At 43.0% G+C, this 24,336-nt stretch overlaps 1 protein-coding gene across 3 annotated transcripts in view; it reads left to right on the top strand.

Moving 5' to 3' along the window:
* The window catches only part of LOC138952778 (protein unc-79 homolog), a 294,903-nt gene that overhangs the window by 262,945 nt on the left and 7,622 nt on the right, over positions 1-24,336 (top strand). For all 3 annotated transcript variants that reach the window (XM_070324505.1, XM_070324504.1, XM_070324503.1), the window contains 8 exons: positions 2,128-2,367; positions 2,869-2,979; positions 5,977-6,081; positions 7,756-7,935; positions 8,521-8,696; positions 9,048-9,237; positions 9,582-9,632; positions 11,122-11,262. In XM_070324505.1, the coding sequence (XP_070180606.1) occupies positions 2,128-2,367; positions 2,869-2,979; positions 5,977-6,081; positions 7,756-7,935; positions 8,521-8,696; positions 9,048-9,237; positions 9,582-9,632; positions 11,122-11,262 (1,194 nt within the window). The remainder of the gene's footprint in view (positions 1-2,127; positions 2,368-2,868; positions 2,980-5,976; positions 6,082-7,755; positions 7,936-8,520; positions 8,697-9,047; positions 9,238-9,581; positions 9,633-11,121; positions 11,263-24,336) is intronic.

The following is a 24,336-nucleotide window of genomic DNA, read 5'->3' as shown; positions in this document are numbered from 1 at the left end:
AATCCAATATTTAGATTATTTGTTTGAAATTTGGTATGGACACAGTTGAATGCACACACAGTTCATTTGCATCTTCAAATCAATCAGTCAATCAATACGATTGGGTGCCGAGGCTGTCAAGTCAGTAGGGGGTGTGACTGCCTTGAGCAGCAACAACTGCCCGGCACCTTCTGGGCATGGACTGGATCAGATGCCGGATATCTTGCTGTGGGATGGTGTCCCACTCCTCCTGAAGTGCCTGCAATAGATCGCGGTGATTTGCCGGCGCTTCTTCTCGCCTGCGCACACGTCTGTCCAATTCATCCCAGAGGTGTTCTATCGGGTTCATGTCTGGCGACATGGATGGCCAGGGAAGCACCTGGACATGGTGGTCGGTGAGGAACTGGGTGGTGAGTCGTGCTGTGTGCGGGCGAGCGTTGTCCTGCTGGAATATGGCATCCTGGTCAGCCAGAAGAGGAAGGGCGTGTGGGCGCAGAATTTCCTCCACGTATCGCTGGGCAGTTATGCGCCCTTGGACGTGCACCAGGGTGCTCCTTCCAGCGGTATTGATCGCCCCCCACACCATGACGCCTCCACCACCATGAACGGGTGCCTCATCCACACAGTTGGGCGCGTAACGTTCGTTTACTCTCCGGTAGACCCTCCTCCGACCATCATGTCGCTGGAGCAGGAAGTAGGACTCGTCGCTGAACCACACGTGTCTCCAGTGATTCCGGACGGTCCAGCGAAGGTGCTGGTTGCCCCACTGCACTCGGTTCTGGCGATGGCGGCGGGTGAGGACAGCTCCTCTGTGAGGTCTGCGAGCTCTCAAACCAGCTTCATGCAGGCGGTTCCGCACGGTCTGGTCCGATAATCGGTGTGGCCCGGGGAGAGCCTGGACAGAAGATGAGGCCGACAGGAAACGATTCCGGAGGTGGCAGAGCCGTATGAAGCGGTCGTGAGCAGCAGTTGTCGCCCTTGGTCTTCCCGCTCGTGGCAAGTCAGCAACGGAGCCAGTGGCTTGAAACCTGACCCACAGTCTACTGATGGTGCTCTGGGACACGTGGAAGTGCCTGGCGATTGCACTTTGACTTTGGCCTGCTTGTAAACGACCCAATGCAATTTGGCGGTCTTCTCTGCTCAATCGGGCCATCTTTCGTCGCTGAATTGTCGTCTGATTTCTTTGTGGCGAACAATCCGCTTTTATGGGTTTTGGAAGACATGGTGAGAGCTCAATATTCCCCGAGTTTCACGAGATTACACTGAAGCATGACGAGTGGTCATGCCAAATGAGCAATTTTGACATTGTAGCCACTGATAACGCATGCGTCACGTGCAGAGCTCACTTGTGGCAATGGACGAAAGGTCGACGACCAGATAAACATTTTCTGCAGTTTGGTGGATATCCTTGTAGCCATATAACTAAATTAACCAAATATTACAAGCTATGCGTTTCTTTTTTTGAACAGTATACTTACCCGAATCACATAGTGTATTCCCGCCCGCCAACCCCGCATATGGTGTTTAGTTTATCTAAAGCCGAATGATGGTACCACGTGGTATAGCAGTGGTGGTGACGTCACATACACCTGTACGGGAGGTAACTCCCTGGGTATATGGTCATTACCATGGCTATGTTTTCCTTTTGTGGTTGGGTTGCTTCCCTTTAAAACTTTTTTAAGACGGGTAGCCTTTTCAGACCTAAGCATCATAGACTGCGTCAATGCTTTTATGTGATTCGGGTAAGTATATTAATCAAATGAAAATTTACTTAAAAATTTTCGATTATATAACTTCCTTCTCTGCCTAACTCTGTCAACATGCAGTTTGTTCAGATTGTCTTTCTGGTTTAGGAGTACAATGGGGAATGCAGCAAACAAAGACTCAACTGCACATTCTGGGTGAATAATGATGTACTGTGGAACCTTCCTATTAAGACCCTCCAAACATTACTGGCCCCCCCCCCCCCCCCCAATTTAAAACCCTACTTTCTCAGACAATCTTTCACAATCTCTGTAAATTTACCTCCATTTTAAGACTTCGTCCTTTTTAAGACTCGATTTCTTCAGATTTTTGGAGATCTTAAAACATTAAACAACAGTATGTGTAGAGATGTAATTTTTGACAATGATATTGTGCTGACTGCAGGGTCTGAATGAGCGCAAGAACCTGTCTCAGGACACCATCACCATCACGCTAGCCAACCTGTCCACCTATCTGAGCTGCGTGTCATTGGAGAGCTCCGTGCCTTTGTGGACCAACATCCTCACCCAGTTTGACATCTTCTTCCGCCGCCTACCCACCGTGCTGCCAAACCCCTGTACCATGGAGCCTGTCCTCACCATCATCACCACTCTGCTCAAAGTCTACGTCATCACTAACGTCAGGGTAAGTGGTAGCACTGTCCAACCCCTGTACCATGGAGCCTGTCCTCACCATCATCATGCTTCTCAAAGTCTTCGTCATCACTCACGTCAGGGTAAGGCAACGCTCTCCTCACTGCCCAGATTCTGCCACTCGAGGAAAGTTGGAGAAAACCAGGCTGGAGAATTTTCCTAAGATCCGCTATTTCCAGGGCAAGTGACAGTCTTCCCTGAGAAAAAAAATTGCCCCCCCCTCCCCCCCTTCCCTCAAATGTTCTTGTGAGAAACTACACTCCACTTCCACTGTTCTGGGTCAAAACTGGTTCAGTTTATTGTTTCACTGTTCATGTTTGTATCTTGTGAGTACATGTTATTACAATCTTGTTCTGGTCCTTCTCACCTGCTGTCTCTTGTTCCATAATCTGCTCATTTTTGTTTCCAGCCTTGTACCTTGCAACAGTTCTCTGAAACTGTGTGGTGCTTTTGTACAAGAATGAAATTGACACACAAGCTCAATGTGTTGCAGGGTATTCTTGAGCCGTTTTCCAAGGTACTGAGTTTTGCCATACAGAACTGCACCCTCAAGCTGCAGCAGCTGATTGACATCTGTTCTCTCTGCAACAGGGCCTTTTCCAGGGTAAGTCGCTTTCTGTGACATGTGTTTGTTATGGAGTGGTATAGCCCGGTTTTTAGACAATCATAAATGCCTCTACACAACTCTATAAATTCAGTATTTGTTTACAGACTTGAATGTAATCTGAATAGTTGTCCGCTACCGTAGCTTACAAGGCACAAGCGCACACGCACTCACACACGCAAAAACCTGGTGTTAAATGGATCTTGACACTGCCAAGACTAATTATTATTAGTTTACAAAGCTTTTTACATCACAAAATCATTTCCGGGCTTCGACCAGTACTCTAGGCCGACAACACCGCAAGAAACTCTACAGTCCAAGACGCAGACACCTTTTGGCTCAAACAAAGCAGCTTAACAGGTAAGACGAATAGGTATTCTACTGTACGTTACCCTACTGCCATCTTTCGGCCCTCAAGATGTTGGTATGGCTGTAAGTCCTTCAGACGACTGACAAGGATGCACCAGTCCTCACGACACCGCGACCATTGCTTGACGTAGTCCTTGATCCTTCCAGTTCGTCTCGGCGGCTAACTGTAGAACCCTGCCAGCTCTCCATGCCATGGTCATGTACACCAAGCTGCAGTTGACTGGTTCAGTTCAGCCTCCGTCGATGAAACCCTCCAGTTGGAAACACTCAAAAGAGTGTAAAGCCAACATTTAGTACAGTCGCCGGCCTGGCATGAATATGAAAATGGAAGATATCACGTAGACTGATAGGGAAAGTTCGTCAGTCTTCATCCTTCTTCAGTCAGATACCTAAAACTGGAGCCCGTCTGCTAACGTGTTACGAAAAACATGAGTCGAGCTTGGCTCCTTGACGGCGACTGATTTTACAAAGTCGTTCTTGCTATGACATTGCCAGTGAGCTGTCGCCTGCATTACTTGCACGTGAAAAACCTTGTCAGTTACACAAAGGTTCAACTGCGGTCAACGCGACGGTATGCAGCCTATAGCCCTTTCCAATGTCTGACCATCGCTATAGTCTATTCTATTTACAACAATACACATTAACAAAAATACGAGTAAACCGCTTCGTAACAGTGTTCCCTCTGCAACAGGGCCGTCACCAGGGTAAGTCGCTTTCTGTGACATGTGTTCCCTCTGCAACAGGGCCGTCACAAGGGTAAGTCGCTTTCTGTGACATGTGTTCCCTCTGCAACAGGGCCGTCACCAGGGTAAGTCGCTTTCTGTGACATGTGTTCTCTCTGCAACAGGGCCTTCACCAGGGTAAGTCGCTTTCTGTGACATGTGTTCCCTCTGCAACAGGGCCGTCATCAGGGTAAGTCGCTTTCTGTGACATGTGTTCCCTCTGCAACAGGGCCGTCACCAGGGTAAGTCGCTTTCTGTGACATGTGTTCCCTCTGCAACAGGGCCTTCACCAGGGTAAGTCGCTTTCTGTGACATGTGTTCCCTCTGCAACAGGGCCGTCACCAGGGTAAGTCGCTTTCTGTGACATGTGTTCCCTCTGCAACAGGGCCGTCACCAGGGTAAGTCGCTTTCTGTGACATGTGTTCCCTCTGCAACAGGGCCGTCACCAGGGTAAGTCGCTTTCTGTGACATGTGTTCCCTCTGCAACAGGGCCGTCACCAGGGTAAGTCGCTTTCTGTGACATGTGTTCCCTCTGCAACAGGGCCTTCACCAGGGTAAGTCGCTTTCTGTGACATGTGTTCCCTCTGCAACAGGGCCTTCACCAGGGTAAGTCGCTTTCTGTGACATGTGTTCCCTCTGCAACAGGGCCTTCACCAGGGTAAGTCGCTTTCTGTGACATGTGTTCCCTCTGCAACAGGGCCTTCACCAGGGTAAGTCGCATTCTGTGACATGTGTTCCCTCTGCAACAGGGCCGTCACCAGGGTAAGTCGCTCTCTGAGACATCTGTTCCACTGCAACAGGGCCGTCACCAGGGTAAGTCGATCGCTCTCTGTGACATCTGTTCCCACTGCAACAGGGCCTTCACCAGGGTAAGTCGCTCTCTGTGACATGTGTTCCCACTGCAACAGGGCCTTGACCAGGGTAAGTCGCTCTCTGTGACATCTGTTCCACTGCAACAGGGCCATGACCAGGGTAAGTCGCTCTCTGAGACATCTGTTCCCTCTGCAACAAGGCCTTTACCAGGGTAAGTCGCTCTCTTCATTCACACAAGTAAACTGTTCACTAATAATAATAATAATAATAAGGAACTCTTATTAATCGCCCCTTCTAATCAGAGCTCACGGCGATGTACAATAGCAACAGCTTGCACACACACACGCACGCACACACACACACACACGCACGCACGCACACACACACACACACACACACACACACACACACACACACTAAAATACAGCCAGTAAATAACAATACTATAAAGACTATTCTTAAAAACTCTCACCTAAAATATACATTTTTACAGATATACATATGACACAAAGCTTCACAGAACTGACTTACATCCTATATAAATACAAATTTAAGTACAAAAGCTTCCAAACACTTTCACACAAAAACAACAACTGGTGGTTCCAGAAGAAAGAATGGCTAGAGGTGTTGGAAGAGAGGTTTTGAGGGCAGTTTTGAAAGAAGTGGGTGAATCTGAACGACAAACAGTTTGTGGGATGTTGTTCCAGATGGGAGGGGCAGAAACAGAGAATGCACATTCGCCGTAGGCTTTAAGGATGCAGAAGATGAGGCACCAATTCTTTCTGAGATGAAAAGCAGAAAGAAGACATTAATGCAGCAACATGGGAATGTATTTTGCTGTCACTTTGTTTGTGTTTTTGTTGTCCTAGAAATAATTATATGAAACCAAAATTAACTTCTTTTTTCTTTTTCTTCAAGAACAGCAGAGAAATATTATCTCTTGGTCTTATCCTAACAGCATTCGTCAAATCATCTGCCTAAAATGTCTGCCTCGCTTGGATGGGGGGAGGGGGGGGGGGGGGTAGAAAACCAGAGCCAAACTTCACTGTCTGCTTCAACACTTTATCATCTGGCCTGCTTCTGTGCTGCATAGGAACGAGACAAGTTGATCCTGACCAGAACAGTCATCTATGAGCTGGTGAACGTCATGCGCTTCAAGAGTTTGGTGCCTGACGACAACCTTCTCATGATGGTGCAGGTACAGGATCTTTCCTAAATCTTCTGTAGTCATCTGTTCCAAGGGACAAATTTAACGTTCACTGCACATGCACTGGTTTGCGGGTTAAAGCTTCAAGGTCTTAGCTTATACTCAGTTTTAGACAGGAATGCGACTTGAATTTTATGGTACAAACATAAAACTTAAATAGTACTGGAACTTATTTTCAGTTTAAGTCTGTGAGCTCTTTGTTTTAATCTTCTGTGTATATCACTGGACCATTGCATAATGAGCGCTTCTGGGGTGATAATGCGAGACAACTCCTGTGATCTTGCCGCGAGGTTGCGCCAGTTACCAGCCGAAAGAAAGAAGGGGCATAACCTCACCACAACCGACCATTGTCTGTTTACCGTATAAAATGCACGACTTACACATGAACTGTTACCAAACCGATATGCTATTTGGGACCAATGCAAATTTTTTTTCCTTTCTCGTGTGATCTTGCCGTGAGGTGGCACCAGTTACCAGCCAAAAGAAAGAGGGGGCATAACCTCGCCAGAACCGCCCATTCATAGCAGGGGAACCCGCTCAGTAGTACTAGTAGGCTCGTGTGTGATTCATAGAATGGTTTCATTTTGGAAGTTACAGATGATGTCCTTTAGAGGATGTACAGTGAAGTCCGGTTGTAGTGATAGACCCATATAGTGATAGTCCGGCTGTAGTAATAGAATTTCTGGGTCCCGGTCCCAGTTGTTCATGTTCTTTGTTAACTTAGTCCGGTTGTAGTGATATTTTTCAGTCCGGATATAGTGATAGTCCGCTTGTAGTGATACTATTTTTTAGTCCCGGGGAAGCTAAAGTCCGGCTGTAGTGATAATGTTCGAGAGTAATCTCCCTTTACCAAAATGGCGAGCAAAAGCCAGCCACGCACTGTGCTTACCCTGAAGCGGAAAATTGATCTGACAATTTTTCATTTAACCCTTATTTCTAAGTGGCCCTTCTCTCTCTCTCTCTCTAAAACACACACACACACATGCACGCACGCATGCACACACACACACACACACACACACACACACACACACACACACACACACACACACACACCGGCTGTTGAACTGCCAGGACGGGGGTAGGTTAACACAGGACATTTGCAAGCCTGACAAAGACGACAGAAGAAACGTCACAAAACGAAATCAATAGTGGTTCCAAAATCACCTTGTTACTGCCTTGAGGCTAGTTTACCAAATGTGCCGCCGCATGTAGCAATAAAAGCTTTGAAGATATCACTACAACTACAAGCGATTGGCCGGATGTAGTAATAAAACCTACAAAAATAGAACTATAACCGGACGTCCGGATGTAGTGATAAAACGTACAAAACTATCACTATAACCGGACGTCCAGATGTAGTGATAAAACCTACAAAAATATCACTATAACCGGACGTCCTGGTGTAATGATAGTCCGGATGTAGTGATACAAAAATTTGGTCCCGAGGGCTATCACTACATCCGGACTTCACTGTATCTGATTCTGTTTTGAACAATGGACAGTATATCAGATTTTCTGTTTATCGTGCTCTACAGAGCAATGTGTCAGCTTCTCTGAAGGGCACATGATCACTCAGTGTTTAGTCTGAACCACTCTGGATTCTGGGTAAAGTACGTATCCCCTATTGGTGGCGTAGTGAGTACTTTGTGCCTGGTGTTACAGTTTGTGGTACTGGATGCTGGGGGCACGCTGTGCCTGTCCAACTCCCTGTCTGAGGCCACTGCGCTCTACCTGGCCCAGTCACAGACACTGATGAGCACCTGCGCTGCCGAGTGCATGCGACAACACCTCACCGACTGCATGGACTTCATCGGGGACCTCCACACACTTACCAAGGTCAAGGTACAAACCAACAGAACTTTTTGACATAATGCAGATGTTTTAAAGTGTGGAAAAACAACAATATTAAGGCAGTCATACATTGTGTTAGTAAATGGAGCTTGCCTGAATTTATGAGAGGTTAATTCCATATTGTAGGAAGTTTAATAATAAGAAGATTCATTTGTGAATCAACCTTTATTCCCAGGGATCATGGCAGGCAAATATATGAAAAAAGAATAAGAATAAATGTATCAATTGAACGTTCAAGTTTCATTCTTTGAGCCATGTGACATACGAGTCGGACAAAAATGTCATATGTTGGTCAAAAATGCAAATAACATATAATCGAAACTGAAAAATGCACTAAAAGAATGTTGTCGAATGCTGAAGAAGAAGAAGCACTCAAAGAAGTGTGCAATAGAGACATGGTGTCCTTCAATTTGTATGAGAAAGGTTGATGCCATTGAAAACAAAAGTAGTGTGATTTTATTCAAAGCAGGAAAAAAAGGTTTACGTTGTTGCTGTTTCTCTGTATATTATCAGTATCTGTTGACTTGTGTAATTTCAGTAGATGGCATTGATACACAGAGCAGTTTAATCTTTCAGAGCAACACGAAGGGTGGAAGCAGCTGCTTGAATGAAGACACTCTAGGCAGCCAGCTCAAGTCTGGCATCGCACAGTACATCGCCCTGGAGATAGCGCGGGGCAACGGCCGTGACCACCGGGCCATCACCCGATACCTGCCCTGGCTCTACCACCCACCCTCCACCATGCAGCAAGGGTCAGTCCCTGTCTTGTCTTGCAGTCATTGTCCAGCTAAAACCAAGGTGGTGTGAGGATTCAAAACTCAGCCAAAATAAAGACGACTCACTTTTGAAGCTGTCAATTTGTCAGTGTAGACGTGCTGTATAGAAAATCTGTTTCCTCTCAATGTGTTATTAAACAATAATGTGTGCATAGACTTAAGTTGGGTGTCTGTAGACCAGTGGTTTAACTAACAGTTTTTGTGTGTAGACTTCAAAGCGTATCTTGTTTGTCATAATGCGCTGGCAGTCTTTGTTGTTTCAGCCAATGATTTGTAGTGTTGACCTTGAGGCGTACAGTATTTGTTTTTGTCATTGTCCACATGCAGTCCCAAAGAGTTCATCGACTGCATCGGCCACATCCGCCTACTGTCGTGGCTGCTGATCGGTTCCCTGACCCACACGGCTGTGACGGAAGGCGTGGCTCAGATCAGCTGTTTGCCAGTGCCGCTTGAAGCCAGCGCTCACATCTCTGATCACATCATGGTCATTATGACTGGCTTTGCTGAGCAGTCTAATGTGAGTGATTTTTACATGCAAATTGCTGTTTTCAAGAATACAAGCAAGTCCTATTGCTTCCGCCTGTTTATTCTTCCCACCACTCAAATCCCAAACACACACATACACAAAACAATGATTTATTTTATGGACTTCTTCTTCTTCTGCGTTCGACTGACTGCACGATCAAAGTCTCTCTTTTTTATGGACAATACAGTATGAATTGTAGATCTGAAATACACAGATACACACAGAGCCAAACAGATATAAACAGTTGAGCATGCATATGAAAAGTTTACATTATGTTAAAACGAACTTTCTCCGTGGTGCCAAATACATCTGCAGCATCATGTTTTCTTTTGCAGGCATCAGTGTTGCACATGTCTTCCTTGTTCCATGCCTTCATCTTGTGCCAGGTGAGCCAAAAAAAGGTTCTAAATATTATTCTTGGGAACAAAGCGCAGTCTAAGGCGTAATGTTTCTCAATAAGAAATTAGAATCAATTTTGTTTGGCAGAAAAGTTGCAGAATGCATAGGATGCAATATAGCATTCTACATATTGGTTCCAAACTTGTAACAAAGCAACACAGGCATTGTTTTCACATGCATGTAATGTACTGACATGTTTCTTCTTTTTTTAAAGTTTAAGTAAAGATTATTGTTTTCACCGGGCAATGTTAACTCTTACCAGTTCGCTCCCTTACCCATCGTAAGCAAGCTTACGATGCCCCCCCCCCCCCCCCCCCCCCCCCCTGTAGTTTTCCACTGACCAATTATCTAATTATCGAGAAAAAAAAGTGTTATTTTACATTGGATGGGTCGGACAGTGGATAAACTCATATGTTAGACACACTTTATGACAAAAACAAGCTGGGTTTTTGCTATAAGTTAGTTATAGGAATGCATTATTAGGCAAAAAAATTTAAAAAAAGTCTGTTAACGGTAACATAGGCCAATAAAATAGGGTCGGTAGGTCGGGACTTTTTTTGTTTTTTGTTTTTGTTTTCCCCCCAAAAAACATATTTTTAAGTTATTTTGCCAAATAAAAAAAGACCTTTTTTTTTCTTTTTTAAAAAAATTTTTTTGTTTTTGTTTTTCTCCCAAATACCAAAAAACAGTCTAGGGTCGCGGGAAAAAATAGGGTCGGTCGGGATACCGTAAACAGACTTTTTTTTTTGTGCCTTAGGCATGCGTATGTCATGAAACGTCCAACTTTGAAATTTGGGTGGGGGTATTCAGGTGACAATAATTTTTTTGTTTATCAGCAAAACTCAATAAAACTTTGCTATGTTATGTAAAATGAATGCCAAAACAGACTAGTTAGCAGCATATCTAAAATAAACTGAACACAAAAAAAATGTCTTCTTTGTGTTTGTCACGTGTTCCAAAAAATGGACGTACAAATTTCAACAAAAATCATGTTGTCACCCCCATAACATTTTTTACCTTTAAAGATAGCACAATTCTCTTTGCAAATATGAAAAGCTTATTCATTTTCCTATCATTTGATATATAACTTTCTATATTTCATTTAGAATATGACCCCCAGATAGCCACTCGGCAAGTAGGCACCAACAGCACTGTAAAATATGCCCTAAAACCCCCGAACTGGTAAGAGTTAATTGAGATTGCAAGGACCATGTGTTTATAATATATGTTTTGAAAAAAAGAGCATTCTTTCTATTTATGCTGGACTCATTTTTATGTGTGTTCTTTTTCTCAAAGTAAGCGTCGTTTTCTGTTGAGAATCAGCAGATGATGTAACTTCCTTTTATTCTGAGTGAGGATTGTGTTTTGCTGTCAGATTAGTTGTGTGTGTTAATTGTGATAAAATTAAGCATTGCTTTGAGCTGCGCTTGTATTGGTCAGAAGCGTTGATCATCCTAATGCCTGTGACTGTTTCAGCTGTGGACGATGTACTGTGAATCTGCGGCGGCCATGCACGCTCCCAGCAGTGAACAGCACCAGACAGACATGGCCATGATCATGGACTTCTGGGCCAGAGTCACTCCCGGTATTCTGCAGCTGCTCTCACACTCTAAAGTTGTAAGTACAGGCTGCTGCTTACTTCCTGGCCTGCATAAAATGCTCTTCACATGCTTCGACTTCTTTCTTTCAATTCATGCTAGAAGTAGCTTGCCCCTATACTAACGTCATTCCCTTGTAAACATATATATACAAATTGTATACCATTTTCATTTTGGAAAGGGAATTATAATATTGATGTATTTTATTATTTTAGTATGTACAGAGGTGTTGTACTTTCAGATTTGTAATAATTTCTATTTTAGTTCATTTTACACACATGTATTTCAGCCGACAGAGACAACAGTAAGACTATTATTGTGTTTTGTTGTAGCCTTTTACCTGTCCTGTTTTTCCAATATACAAATACACATGCACACATATACTCTCACATCTCGGGTTAGATTTCTTTGTGTAGGACAGTTACTACTTCTACAGAAAGCTGTACATGTATTTGTGGTCATATACCTTTTCACTTGTTTGCAACAGTAGGTTTCAGTATTAACCTTTGCCGTGCTTCCTGGGTTCACCTGTACCCAGAGACACACTAAAATCATTGTAACTCTGGAACCATTAAAGGTATCGTTTTGAAATTTTAAGTATCTCTCACACACCTAATTTGCTCTCTGTCTGCAAATTTTTAGTGTGTACATGACAAAACATCAGAATTAATTGATTATGATAATTTACATAAACACTACCGATGGCGCGGGTTCACACATACCCATACTTTTAAAGAGTAGTAGTGATTGTAACTATCCCTCTGCCGACGGCGCGGGTTCTGCTACACCCATAATTACCAAAGCGGCGGAACAGTGTCTGTCTGCCTGTTTGTCTCCAAGAGACTGTCTGTCTCTCTGTTTGTCTGTCCGTATCTCTCTGTCTGTATGTCTGTTGTCAGTTGCTCTGTCTGTCTGTCTGTCTGTCTATCCGTCTATCTGACTGTCTGTCTATCTGACTGTCTGTCTCTGTCTCTCTCTCTCTCTGTCTGTCTCTCTCTCTCTCTGTCTGTCTCTCTCTCTGTCTCTCTCTCTCTCTCTTAGTCTCTCTCTCTGTCTCTCTCTCTTAGTCTCTCTCTCTGTCTCTCTTTCTTAGTCTCTCTCTCTCTCTTTCTTAGTCTCTCTCTCTCTCTTTCTTAGTCTCTCTCTCTCTTAGTCTCTCTCTCTTTCTTAGTCTCTCGCTCTCTCTCTTTCTTAGTCTCTCTCTCTCTTTCTTAGTCTCTCTCTCTCTCTTTTTTAGTCTCTCTCTCTCTTTCTTAGTCTCTCTCTCTCTCTTAGTCTCTCTCTCTCTCTCTTTCTTAGTCTCTCTCTCTCTCTTAGTCTCTCTCTCTTTCTTAGTCTCTCTTTCTCTCTCTCTTTCTTAGTCTCTCTCTCTCTCTTTCTTAGTCTCTCTCTCTCTTTTTTAGTCTCTCTCTTTCTTAGTCTCTCTCTCTCTTTCTTAGTCTCTCTCTCTCTTTCTTAGTCTCTCTCTCTCTCTCTAGCTCTTTCTTAGTCTCTCTCTCTCTCTTTCTTAGTCTCTCTCTCTCTCTTTCTTAGTCTCTCTCTCTCTCTCTCTTTCTTATTCTCTCTTTCTCTCTCTTTCTTAGTCTCTCTCTCTCTCTTTCTTAGTCTCTCTCTCTTTCTTAGTCTCTCTCTCTCTCTTTCTTAGTCTCTCTCTCTCTTTCTTAGTCTCTCTCTCTCTCTTTCTTAGTCTCTCTCTGTCTTTTTCTTAGTCTCTCTCTCTCTTTCTTAGTCTCTCTCTCTCTCTCTCTCAGTCTCTCTCTCTTTCTTAGTCTCTCTTTCTCTCTCTTAGTCTCTCTCTCTCTCTTTCTTAGTCTCTCTCTCTTTTTTAGTCTCTCTCTCTCTTTCTTAGTCTCTCTCTCTCTCTCTCTCTTTCTTAGTCTCTCTCTCTCTCTCTCTTTCTTAGTCTCTCTCTCTCTTTCTTAGTCTCTCTCTCTCTCTCTTTCTTAGTCTCTCTCTCTTTCTTAGTCTCTCTCTCTCTCTTTCTTAGTCTCTCTCTCTCTTTTTTAGTCTCTCTCTCTCTCTTTCTTAGTCTCTCTCTCTCTCTTTCTTAGTCTCTCTCTCTCTCTCTTTCTTAGTCTCTCTCTCTCTCTTTCTTAGTCTCTCTCTCTCTTTCTTTGTCTCTCTCTCTCTCTTTCTTAGTCTCTCTCTCTTTCTTAGTCTCCCTCTCTCTCTTTCTTAGTCTCTCTCTCTCTCTTTCTTAGTCTCTCTCTCTCTTTCTTAGTCTATCTCTCTCTCTTTCTTAGTCTCTCTCTCTCTCTTTCTTAGTCTCTCTCTCTCTCTTTATTTGTCTATCTCTCTCTCTTTATTTGTCTCTCTCTCTATCTTTCTTAGTCTCTCTCTCTCTCTCTTTCTTAGTCTCTCTCTCTCTCTCTTTCTTAGTCTCTCTCTCTCTTTCTTAGTCTCTCTCTCTTTCTTAGTCTCTCTCTCTCTCTTTCTTAGTCTCTCTCTCTCTCTCTCTCTCTCTCTCTCTCTTTGTTAGTCTCTCAGTCTCTCTCAGTCTCTCCCTCCCGGGCCCTCTCCCTCCCGGATCCTCTCCCTCCCCCTCTCCCTCCCCTGCAAGAGGTCCGTGAAGGGAGAAACTCGATGCAACCACTGAAGTAGCGCTGTGGGTTTCCCTGAACCCACCCCGTCGTTAGAGAAATAAACGGTAAAAACCCTCTTTCAAATGTATGGGTTCAGACAAACCCGCATCGTCGTTAGAGGAATAAACGGTAAAAACCCTCTTTCAAATGTATGGGTTCAGACAAACCCGCATCGTCGGGAGTGTGTAGTCAAAAGCGGCATCCGGCAAAGGTTAAAGTGTTCATTAACAGGATTTGAACATACAGCAGACTTCCACTAACTCGCGGTCCACTAAATCGCGAATTCGGCTATATCGCGGAGACCTCTTGGACCCCGAAAAAAACAGGACCGACCTTAGTCACGTAAAGGCCAAAAAATAGTACAGATCATGAAAAAAATTTCTATCATAACCACACTATCTCTCTCTGGGTCCGATGGCCTTTCATCATGCAATAAATTGTCATTTGTGACCGGATCTGACAAAATGGTAGATAAGCCGCGGGAACCTCTTTTGAGATACATTGAATATACCAATGTAGGTCAATTATGGGAGAATTGGGTTGTTGGCATTTGGGGATAGTTTTGACACTTCTACACACATATTTGCCTGTTTTTGGATGTCAGTGGCTTATAAATGCCTCCAAATCGATATTTAATCAACCTACCATGCTCTAAATAAAGACAAAGGACGCTATAATTGACCGACTTTTCAACAAGAATGACAGCATAATCCTTTACAGAACCCCATCATGTCGTATAGCGTTCGAAAGGTCACTGTGTCTATTTTTAAACCAGCTTCTAGGTTAAATCATGTTGGCTAACCATGAAGTTTAACCAGAGATCTGCTACAGTATCTCTGGTTTAACACGCAATTCTTTGGGCGTACACAAGAAAGAGGCTTCTACCAATCAGAAGTCACTTTCAAAAACTTCCTTGGTAACAATGTCCGTTCTCGGCTGAAACAGCACTCGTGATTGGTCGAAGCGGTCTTAAAGGGAAGTAATGCCTCTCTATCGCTTGTGTTCGTATGTTGCGATCATAGATCTATCATTCTATGGTTGCGATTGACTGCGAACATGGAGAAAAGATTAGCGTTTCTGCTGAATTCTTGCAAAGCAGGAAACATTTTCGATGCGGAAGGAGAAGAATTGAAGTCGTTGATTGACGATTACTTTCTCTCTGACGGGAATCAGTGTAGTGAGCGTCCAGAAGGCGATAGCGAGTCAAGCGATTGTGACAGTGAGAGCGACGATGACGAACGACGTCGAACTGAAAACCAGCTGCCTGACAATTTTTTTTCTGGCCGAATCGGAATTTGACGATGTCGGAGAAGAAATCGAGGAACCCATTGTTCGCATCAGTGGACCAGGCGACGAGCAAATGGACGACTGTAATGGTGTACCGCCACCAGAGTTGCTACAAATGCTGAGGCAGTTTTCATGTAACTGTAAACAGATCAAGGTAAGCTCTTACTCCTTACCCCTTTTCTATCATTTCTTCAGGTGTTGTTTTCCTCCATGTTTTGAATGACTGCACATGATTGTATGCCGGATGTGCTTCTCATTTTCAAAGAATGTGTGTGTGTGTGTGTGTGTGTGTGTGTGTGTGTGTGTGGGCTACCAGTAAGTTCGTCACACGGTAGATTCGTCACCGGTCCCGGTAACTTCGCCACAGTAGTCCGAGTTTCTCTGCCTCCTTGACAGTGAGGTTGAAGTCGTGTGTGTGTTAGTGAGTGTGTGAGTGTTTATGCGTGTGTACGTGCGTGTGTGTGTGTGTCATGTCAGTGTGTTTTAGTGTGTGTGTGTATGTGCGATGGTCAGTGTGTGAGTGTTTGTCAGTGCGTGTGTACGTGTGTGTCGTGTGTGTGCGTGCGTGTCATGGATGTGGGTGTATGTACGTCCGTGTCTCTCTCTCTCTCTCTCTCTCTCTCTCCCCCTCTCTCTCTCACACACACACACACACTCTCTCTCTCTCTCTCCCTCTCTCTATCTCAGTCTCTCTCTCTCTCACACACACACACACTCTCTCTCTCCCTCTCTCTCTCAGTCTCTCTCTCGATCTCTCTCTCTCACACACACACACACACACACACACTCTCTCTCTCTCCCTCTCTCTCTCTCAGTCTCTCTCACACACACATACACACTCTCTCTCTCTCTCCCTCTCTCTCTCTCCCTCTCTCTCTCTCTCTCTAAAAAATGTGAATCTTGAATCTCTCCCACAAATCAAACATCTGAAAGCATAAGCTCTTTAGCATAAACACCCGCCCACCCCTGCCGGTAACTTCGTCATAGGTGACGAATCTACCGTGTGACGAACTTACTGGTAGCCTGTGTGTGTGTGTGTGTGCTGAAGGCAGCGTGTGTTTTCCCGTGTGTGTGCCTGTGCATGTGTGTGAATGTTTGGCCATGTGTATAATTATGTGTGTGTGTGTGTGTGTGTGTGTGTGTGTGTGTGTGTGTGTGTGCATGTGGTGTGTGGTGCATGTGACTATACATGGGACGGGGTGAACCAATATTTTGTGTATGTATGTCATGATTGGTCTTTGCAGCGTTGCTATTTTGTTCTTGTTTGCTGATTCTGTGTTTACCTTAGACCAAAAAAAAAATAGTCTGTTAACGGTAACCCGACCGACCCTATTTTTTTCGCGCAACCCCAGACTTTTTTTGGCATTTGGAAAAAAAAAAAAAATTTTTTTTTTTTTTTGTGTGCAAAATAACGTAAAAATATGGTTTTTTGGAAGAAAAAAAAAATAATAATCCCGACCTACCGACCCTATTTTTTTGGCCTATGTTACCGTAAACAGACCTTTTTTTTTTTTGCCTTAACATAATGTAAGTTGTGTATTATGTATCACTAATTTTAGTACTGATTGGGCGTCTGCTGGCTATGTATGCTTGTGTTCAAAAATAAATAATAATTACAGATTTATTTGTAATGACACTGCAGGGCACTGTGCATTCAATGTGTACGTGTGTTATTCGTTTTTTTCTACATTTTTTGTATTTCTTCAAAACTAGATTCAATTAATTTTAGTCATAACATATCAAAGATAGAATTATTACAAGTCACACCTATTATTGACCAACTATTAGCAAAGGAAAGTGAGTGATCGTGTTATGTGATGATTGATATTAATTTGTTCCAGGACACCCTCAAGTTATGCAGACCAATGACGGATTTGTGTTGGAGGTGCCAAAGCAACAACACCAAGATATTTCGCGGTGCAAACCTGACCGACGAAGAGAAGGGTGAACTTATGCTGTAGCAACAGCGACACTTGAGTATAGTGGTTGCAGAGCGTCAATTCTACAAGGATGAAATAGCCCAGTGCAAGACGGCTGTCCAGGGGATTGGATTGACCGCTCTCACGGAGACTGCCCCAAACTCACGCCCCATTGCTGTTCATTATAGCTTTGATTTTGCGCAGCAGGTGCATCTTCCAAGTAACGCTGCACAACCGGGCCCAATGTATTTCCTGGTGCCGAGGAAATGTGCCATCTTCTGTGTCAACTGTGAGGCCATCCCTCAACAAGTCAACTTTCTTGTCGACAAAAGCGTCAACTGCAGTAAAGGGTCCACTGCTGTAATCAGCTACTTCCACTTCTTCTTCGAGAAATACGGACTAGGAGAGCAAGTGCTCAGTCTGCATTGTGACAACTGTTCAGGGCAGAACAAACATAACTTTGTAATGTGGTACCTGATCTGGCGCGTCATGAAAGGCCTTCACACAGAGATCAATGTACACTTCATGCCAGCCGGGCATACAAAGTTTGCCCCCGACTGGGCCTTTGGCCTGCTAAAGAAGTTTCCGGCGATCCGAGGTGTCCTGCCGACAGCCTCGATGACTTGTGCGAGGTCGTGCGAGAGAGCACAGCAGTGAGCCACGTTAACATTCCACAGCTAGTCGGCAGGGAGGATGGCTCTACTCTTGTCAACACGTACGACTGGCAGACCTTCCTCAAGCCAGCGTTCAAGCGCCTGCCTGGCATGCTGAAGTTTGCCCACTTCAGAATGTCACACCAGCACCCTGACTGTGTCTTTGTGAAGATGTCTCTGGCTGAAGTTGAGGAGCAGCGGAACCTGCTGGTCAGCCGGGAAGCTTTCTGAGCCTTGGCAGACATGCCACTGATTCTGCCCACCCCCGGACTCTCGCGTGAGCGACAAACATACCTGTTCCCCCAGATTCGTGAGTTTGTGCGCGAGGAAAAGAGGGATGTGATGTGTCCACCCCCCCCCCCAACTAACCTGCTTTCTATCTACTCATAGTATATGGTTTATATTGTAGTACATTTTTGTGTACACTACATTGGCTACACACTGTGATGCTACCGGGACTTTGTGGCAGTAAATGTTTTCAAGTTTAAGGATCACTGGAGTGACATTTTAAATAATGGAACTGGCTTGACTTCAGATCTGTGCAATCATGAAGTTCATTGTGTTTATTATTTGGATTGACTTGTGAATCAGGATTATTGAGACTCTTTGCTTTCAAACCTGTTGTGTGTAGTTGAAGGATAACGGTAAGGAATAGCAAAGCAAAATGCTGATACAAAAATTATTAGATTATAAACTTACCTCTGTTCAAAGTATTTGCCAGTACATTCGTCTGTTCACCTGGTTCTCTGACAGTTACAGCTGTTGCCTTCTAGACTCAAAGCTGCACCCCCCCCCCCTCTCTCTCTCTCTCCCTCTCTCTCTCTCTCTCTCTCTCTCTCTCTCTCTCTCTCTCTCTCTTTTCTGTTTCGGTTTTCAGTGGGAAAATTTTGCTTGCACTACTTTTTCCTTAGTTTTATCTTCAATTAAATTGTATATTTATTGTATGGAGGACAATCGACTTCAACCATTCTGATTCGTTTGAAATATTCATGTTTTAATGAGATTGATGTATCGTTCATATTTAAGTTCACTCAAGTAACCACAAATAAAACCCAAGTCAGATCAGTTCGAAGTTATTTTAGCATATAGGTTTTTTTATGGTCTTAACAGTTAAACATGTATTACGTTATCATTAAGATTCATGCTTTGTTAGCACTAAGCAGTTGTTTTTAATCAGTCTGGTTTTCTCTTGTTTTCATCTTATGAACATTCTAAATGTTAGACTAACTTATTGTCTTGTACAGAATAACAACTGTGTGAATGGTGCTATACTGAATGAAAGAGTGTGACATGAAGTTCTTGTACATCATTGTAAAGAGTGTGAATGACGTTTTAGTTTAGATGTCAAGCGCTTAGAGCAAGCCTTTTTAACGAAAGTTTTTGATTTTGCGCTATATAAATGTTCTTCTTATTATCAGTACTCTGTGACTTATTGTTTCGGTTCGTAAAAATGAACTTTAATAATAGGGCCTAATACTTAAAATATCAAGCTTATGCTTTACAAACTAAGACAATGAATTATTTGAGAGAAGGTTTAAGTTGCATATGGCTTAAAAGCATAATGTATTTTATGGAAGAGCATGGATAATTTTGACTACTATTTTGGTGAGACCTAGTTTCTCGAATCACACTATCAACTGTACTTTAAAAATCTCACAAATCCTACAGTGATGCAAAATCACCATGGAAACAAGCATAACACTGTTGTTTAGTGTACTCTGTACACATTTTATTCCATTAGAACGAAATTTAAGCATGGTTGCTAGGGACTCTTCGCTGTTGAATGTGTCCAAACTTTAATCCATTTTCCTCAAAATGGCCGCCATTAATACCCGTATTTCAAACTGCTCCTGAGTCTTCATTTTTGGGAGTATCCTTTTCATTCAAACATCACATGAAAGCTTGTTTTCTAAGCTTTCAGATGATATGCATATCTAAAATTTTCCAAAAATCGGGTTATCTACCATTTTGTCAGATCCGGTCACATTTCATCTTATCAGTCTCTCTCTCTTTCTCTCCCTCAGTCTCTCCATCAGGTTGTGTACATTACGGGTTGATCGAGACCTGCGAACAAAAGAAAAACAAACCTTTCACGCGCACGTGCCCCACTCAGTCAAGAACTTTCATGCCACGATCGTTATCGTCAAATTGGCCACGTGCCTATAGAGGTTAAATGTCTGACCAGTCAGTATGGCCAGTCAGGCGTGCAGTTGAACACTCCCGTCGCGATATAACCTTCGTGGTTGAAAACGACGTTAAACACCAAATAAAGAAAGAAAGTTGAACACTCAAGTCCAGCTAATTGCGATCTCTGCTAGACGGTCCGGGTGGCCACAGGCGCCAATCAAGTGCTTAAACTGCGCTTGTCTTCTGCAATCTAGTCAGGCATGCAATTTAACACTCGAGTCCCGCTAATCGCGATCTCAGCTAGACGCCCCGGATTTTCTACAGGCGCCATGAAGTGCTTCAGCTTCTTGCGTTATAGCAGGTGGCAGAAAAAGCAAACAATCAAAGAAGAAATCTACATGCTTTCTGCCAAAGACAAAACGTTTTGCGTGTCAACTCAGACTCACACAAAGCAAACCATAACAAAAAAAGCTTATCCATGTAACTGACACATCTAAAAACGTAAACGTCAACCAATGATTTTGATCCACCAATCATTCTGATCTAGCTAACTATCGGTGGTGTCAAATAGTATGTTGTCAATATAAGACCAGCGCTAAACCCAACATGTATTCATTACACGATTGCAAACGAGAGAAAGCTAGAGCTACGATGTCCCCCCCCCCCCCCCAACCTCCCATGATCCCAACCAACCATACAACGGGCACGTAAGCGCAGAAAAGATTGTGTGTGATAAAGTGTCTGTGTGTCAGAGACAGTGTGTGTGTGTGTGTGTGCGTGCGTGCGTGTTGATAAAGTAACAAGTGCGCGTTTCCAAACGAAATAAAATAATGTGGTAATTCACCATGGCTTGCGTTCTGTTCATTGTCAGTTAGTGTGTGTGTGTGCGCAGCAGTGAGTCGCTATACGCGTACAGTGTACGTCTGTGTCTGTCTGTGTCTGATTAACTAGTAAGTTTGTGACGACGTATGAGTCGGAGAAAAAAGAAAAGAAATCGTCATCTGCTGATAAAAGAAAACGTGTCATTGGCATTGCAGTTAATCTTTTGAGAACTTAGTTGCCAACAGCAGCGTCACACTTGCACACATGAACATTGTAGCACAACCACATGCCAGGCGTGCGTGCGCATGCGCGCACACACACACGCACGCACATACACGCACACTCACACGGCAAATGCACACACGCCAACGTGACGCTCAAAGCCTTTTTGTGACCAACAAGGGAAATAACCGCGTTTTTCTCTGACTCAGAAGAGAACGCGGTTTCTTCCCTTTAATTGGACCCCAAACTGCATCGCAAATCAGATATATATATCGCAATCAAAAATCTTTGGACCCCAAAGACCGCGAGTTAGTGGAAGTCTGCTGGACTAACATTAAAGCCCATGCATGTATAAATGCTGCCCTAAAGAAAGTGGCTCCAAACTGATCAGGACTTTAAGACATTTGGTGTTAACGGTCTACAGCTTATGCGCTGTGAACATTCTTTGGAGTAATACTTGTCTGTTGAAAGCTCACACAGAGGCTGTATTTCTCCAAATCAAGGGTTCTAGAAGAATGATAAACAGAAATTGGTGTAATGTATCCCTTCTGTTTTTTCAATTTCTTTAAACATTTTACTTTCTTCCCCTGATATCACTAACCTCAGGACAAGCCCACTTTAGAGGTTTGGTCTGTCTTTTGGTGTTAACAACTAATTGTCTCTTAGTGGTGTCTTTTCCGCTTCTAGACTTTTGGGCATGCAAGTTGTTCCATGTTTAGGAGTGTTTCCACTGTCAGACATTGCACTTCGGATAGATAAGCTTTCCTTGATGAATATAAACAATTTTTTCATGGGTGTGAATGTTGTGGTAGTTCTTGGTTTAGCTGGCTTTAGATCTTCTATTTTAGTCTTTATTTCGTTGTTGCCGCGGCCCGCTATTGCCGCAACCCGCTATTGCCGCAACCCGTTATTGCCGCAACCCGCTATTGCCGCGGAACTTTCCCGCAAGAAAGATCCCCTGATTCCGGTTTTGTTAAAAAAAAATTTGCGCCAGTTAGATGCCATCAAACAACAGAGTTGGTAACTCTGCCGTGTGTTACGCGTGATTGTTCTGAAAAGTGACTATTACATGATTGTTCTGAAAGTCTACTATTTATTTCATCGTAATCATGTAAGCCCTCATACGTGTTTGTTCTGAAAGCTTACTAATTTACATGATTGTTCTGAAACTCTACTAAAGGTAAACTTGCTTCACCCGTGAAATGTTGTCAGATATGGAACAATATGTATACCCCTGCCCAACGAAGTTGGAGGGGGGTATACTGGATTCACTTTGTCCATCTGTCTGTGTGTATGTCTGTATGTATATATGGAACAATATTTTGATACAATGATACTAAATCTTAAGTGATATTGATATTTATACCCCAGCCAAATGAAGTTGGAGGGGGTAGCCTATACTGAATTCACTTTGTCCGTCTGTCTGTGTGTATGTCTGTATGTAAATGGAACACTATTTTGATACAATGAACCCCCGCCCAATGAATACAAACTCAACAATTAATACGTTTCATACATTCAACATGTCTTCTTTATTGTTCTAAACTCAAAATTGAAATTAAATGTTCAAAGACAAAAATTATATATAATCTTCAAAAATGTAATGATTCTTCTTGAGTATTCCCAACTAAAAATTCAAGTTACAGGTTCAAAGGGACACATAAAAACTTTTGAATTTTCCTCTTTGCCATGCTTAGGTGGCGAGGTCACCAAAATGGATCGAAAGGCTTGGCAAAGAGGGAAAATGGAAGCTACTTTTTGCCCCGTTAAAGACGAAAGGCACAACAAATAATTTTTACAAATGAAACTTTTTTTTTATGAACTAAAAATTCAAGTGGAGAGGGGATGAGAGACGTGAGGAGATGTCCGGGGTTGAGAGATGTGTGGGGAGTCTGGGCTATAAAGTTCTTGCACCCCTAAGCATGGCAAAGAGGGAAAATCAAAAGTTTCTATGTGTCCCTTTAAACCTGTAATTAGAATTTTGAGTTGGGAATACTCAAGAAGAATAATTACATTTTTGAAGATTATAAATAAGTTTTGTCTTTGGAGATTTAATTTGAATTTTGAGTTGAGAACAATAAAGAAGACATGTTCAATGTATGAAACGTATTACTTGTTGAGTTTGTATTCATTGGGAGGGGGTATAAATATCAATTTTACTTAAGATTTAGTATCATTGTATCAAAATATTGTTCTATTTATATACATACAGACATACACACAGACAGATGGACAAAGTGAATCCAGTATACCCCCCTCCAACTTCGTTGGGCTGGGGTATACATTTTGTTCCATATCTGACAACATTTCACGGGTGAAGCAAGTTTACCTTTAGTAGAGTTTCAGAACAATCATGTAAATTAGTAAGCTTTCAGAACAATCACGTATGAGGGCTTACATGTTTACGATGAAATAAATAGTAGAGTTTCAGAACAATCATGTAATAGTCACTTTTCAGAACAATCACGCGTAACAGCCGTGTGCTGACAAAACCGAACAAAAAAAAAGAAGATATTTTTCGTTCATCAAAAAAACCAAATCAATGCGCATCTTTTGTGTTCATTTCTACTTTTTAGAGTCCTTAAATAAGCAGATAATTATGAACAAGTAAGTCCACAACCAAAAACAACTTTTTAAGTATGCATGAATGTTTTGGCAAAACAAAGTTAGTCTAAGGGGTTCCTAATTTTCATATAATGATAGTTTCAAAATTCTTGTCAGAGAATAAAATAAAACGCTTCAGTGGACTTACTCGGTTTTGTCAACACACGCCAGAACTGTGAGGGTTTGTTCCATGCTCAACGTCATTTCTACAGGTTTTGTCCGATGACGTGGTAGGCTATCATGCCAATGACAGACAGACTTCCATTTGCGCGGGTGACAGAGGAGGGAAAGCTGATTTGTGATGGTCATAGATACCATAAAAGAGGTGAAAATGGTGATACAGCGCACACACACACCACGACCCTCGTCTCGATTCCCCCTCTATGTTAAAACATTTAGTCAAAACTTGACTAAATGTAAAAAGAACAAACAAAGTTCCGCGGCAATAGCGGGTTGCGGCAATAACGGGTTGCGGCAATAGCGGGTTGCGGCAATAACGGGTTGCGGCAATAGCGGGTTGCGGCAATAACGGGCCGCGGCAATAGCGGGTGCCTCCCTTTATTTCTTTCTTTTCCATGCATATATTTGATACAGTATTTCTTGGAATTTTTTATCACCATTTGTACTATTTGTGAATCATCCATGGTTTTCTATACTCTGTGTTGATCCTTTTTAGTTTTGCTTCAAATAGTTTATAGAACCAATTCTATTGTTGCCATTTTCTCCACCCCATCCCTATTTCCCCATCTCTATCTTTCAGGTACTTTACTTAAGCTGTAGTTCTGTTGCTCTGTTAAGAGGGTGCTCTGTTCCCATTGTTCTTTGGTTTGAACTCATTCCTCATTCCTACCTTCTCTCTTTTCCTAGTGATACTTTT

Source organism: Littorina saxatilis, linkage group LG17, assembly GCF_037325665.1.
Source record: "Littorina saxatilis isolate snail1 linkage group LG17, US_GU_Lsax_2.0, whole genome shotgun sequence".
NCBI lineage: Eukaryota > Metazoa > Mollusca > Gastropoda > Littorinimorpha > Littorinidae > Littorina > Littorina saxatilis.
Note: the sequence above shows the minus strand (reverse complement) of the source record. Positions and strands in the feature narration are given on the sequence as shown.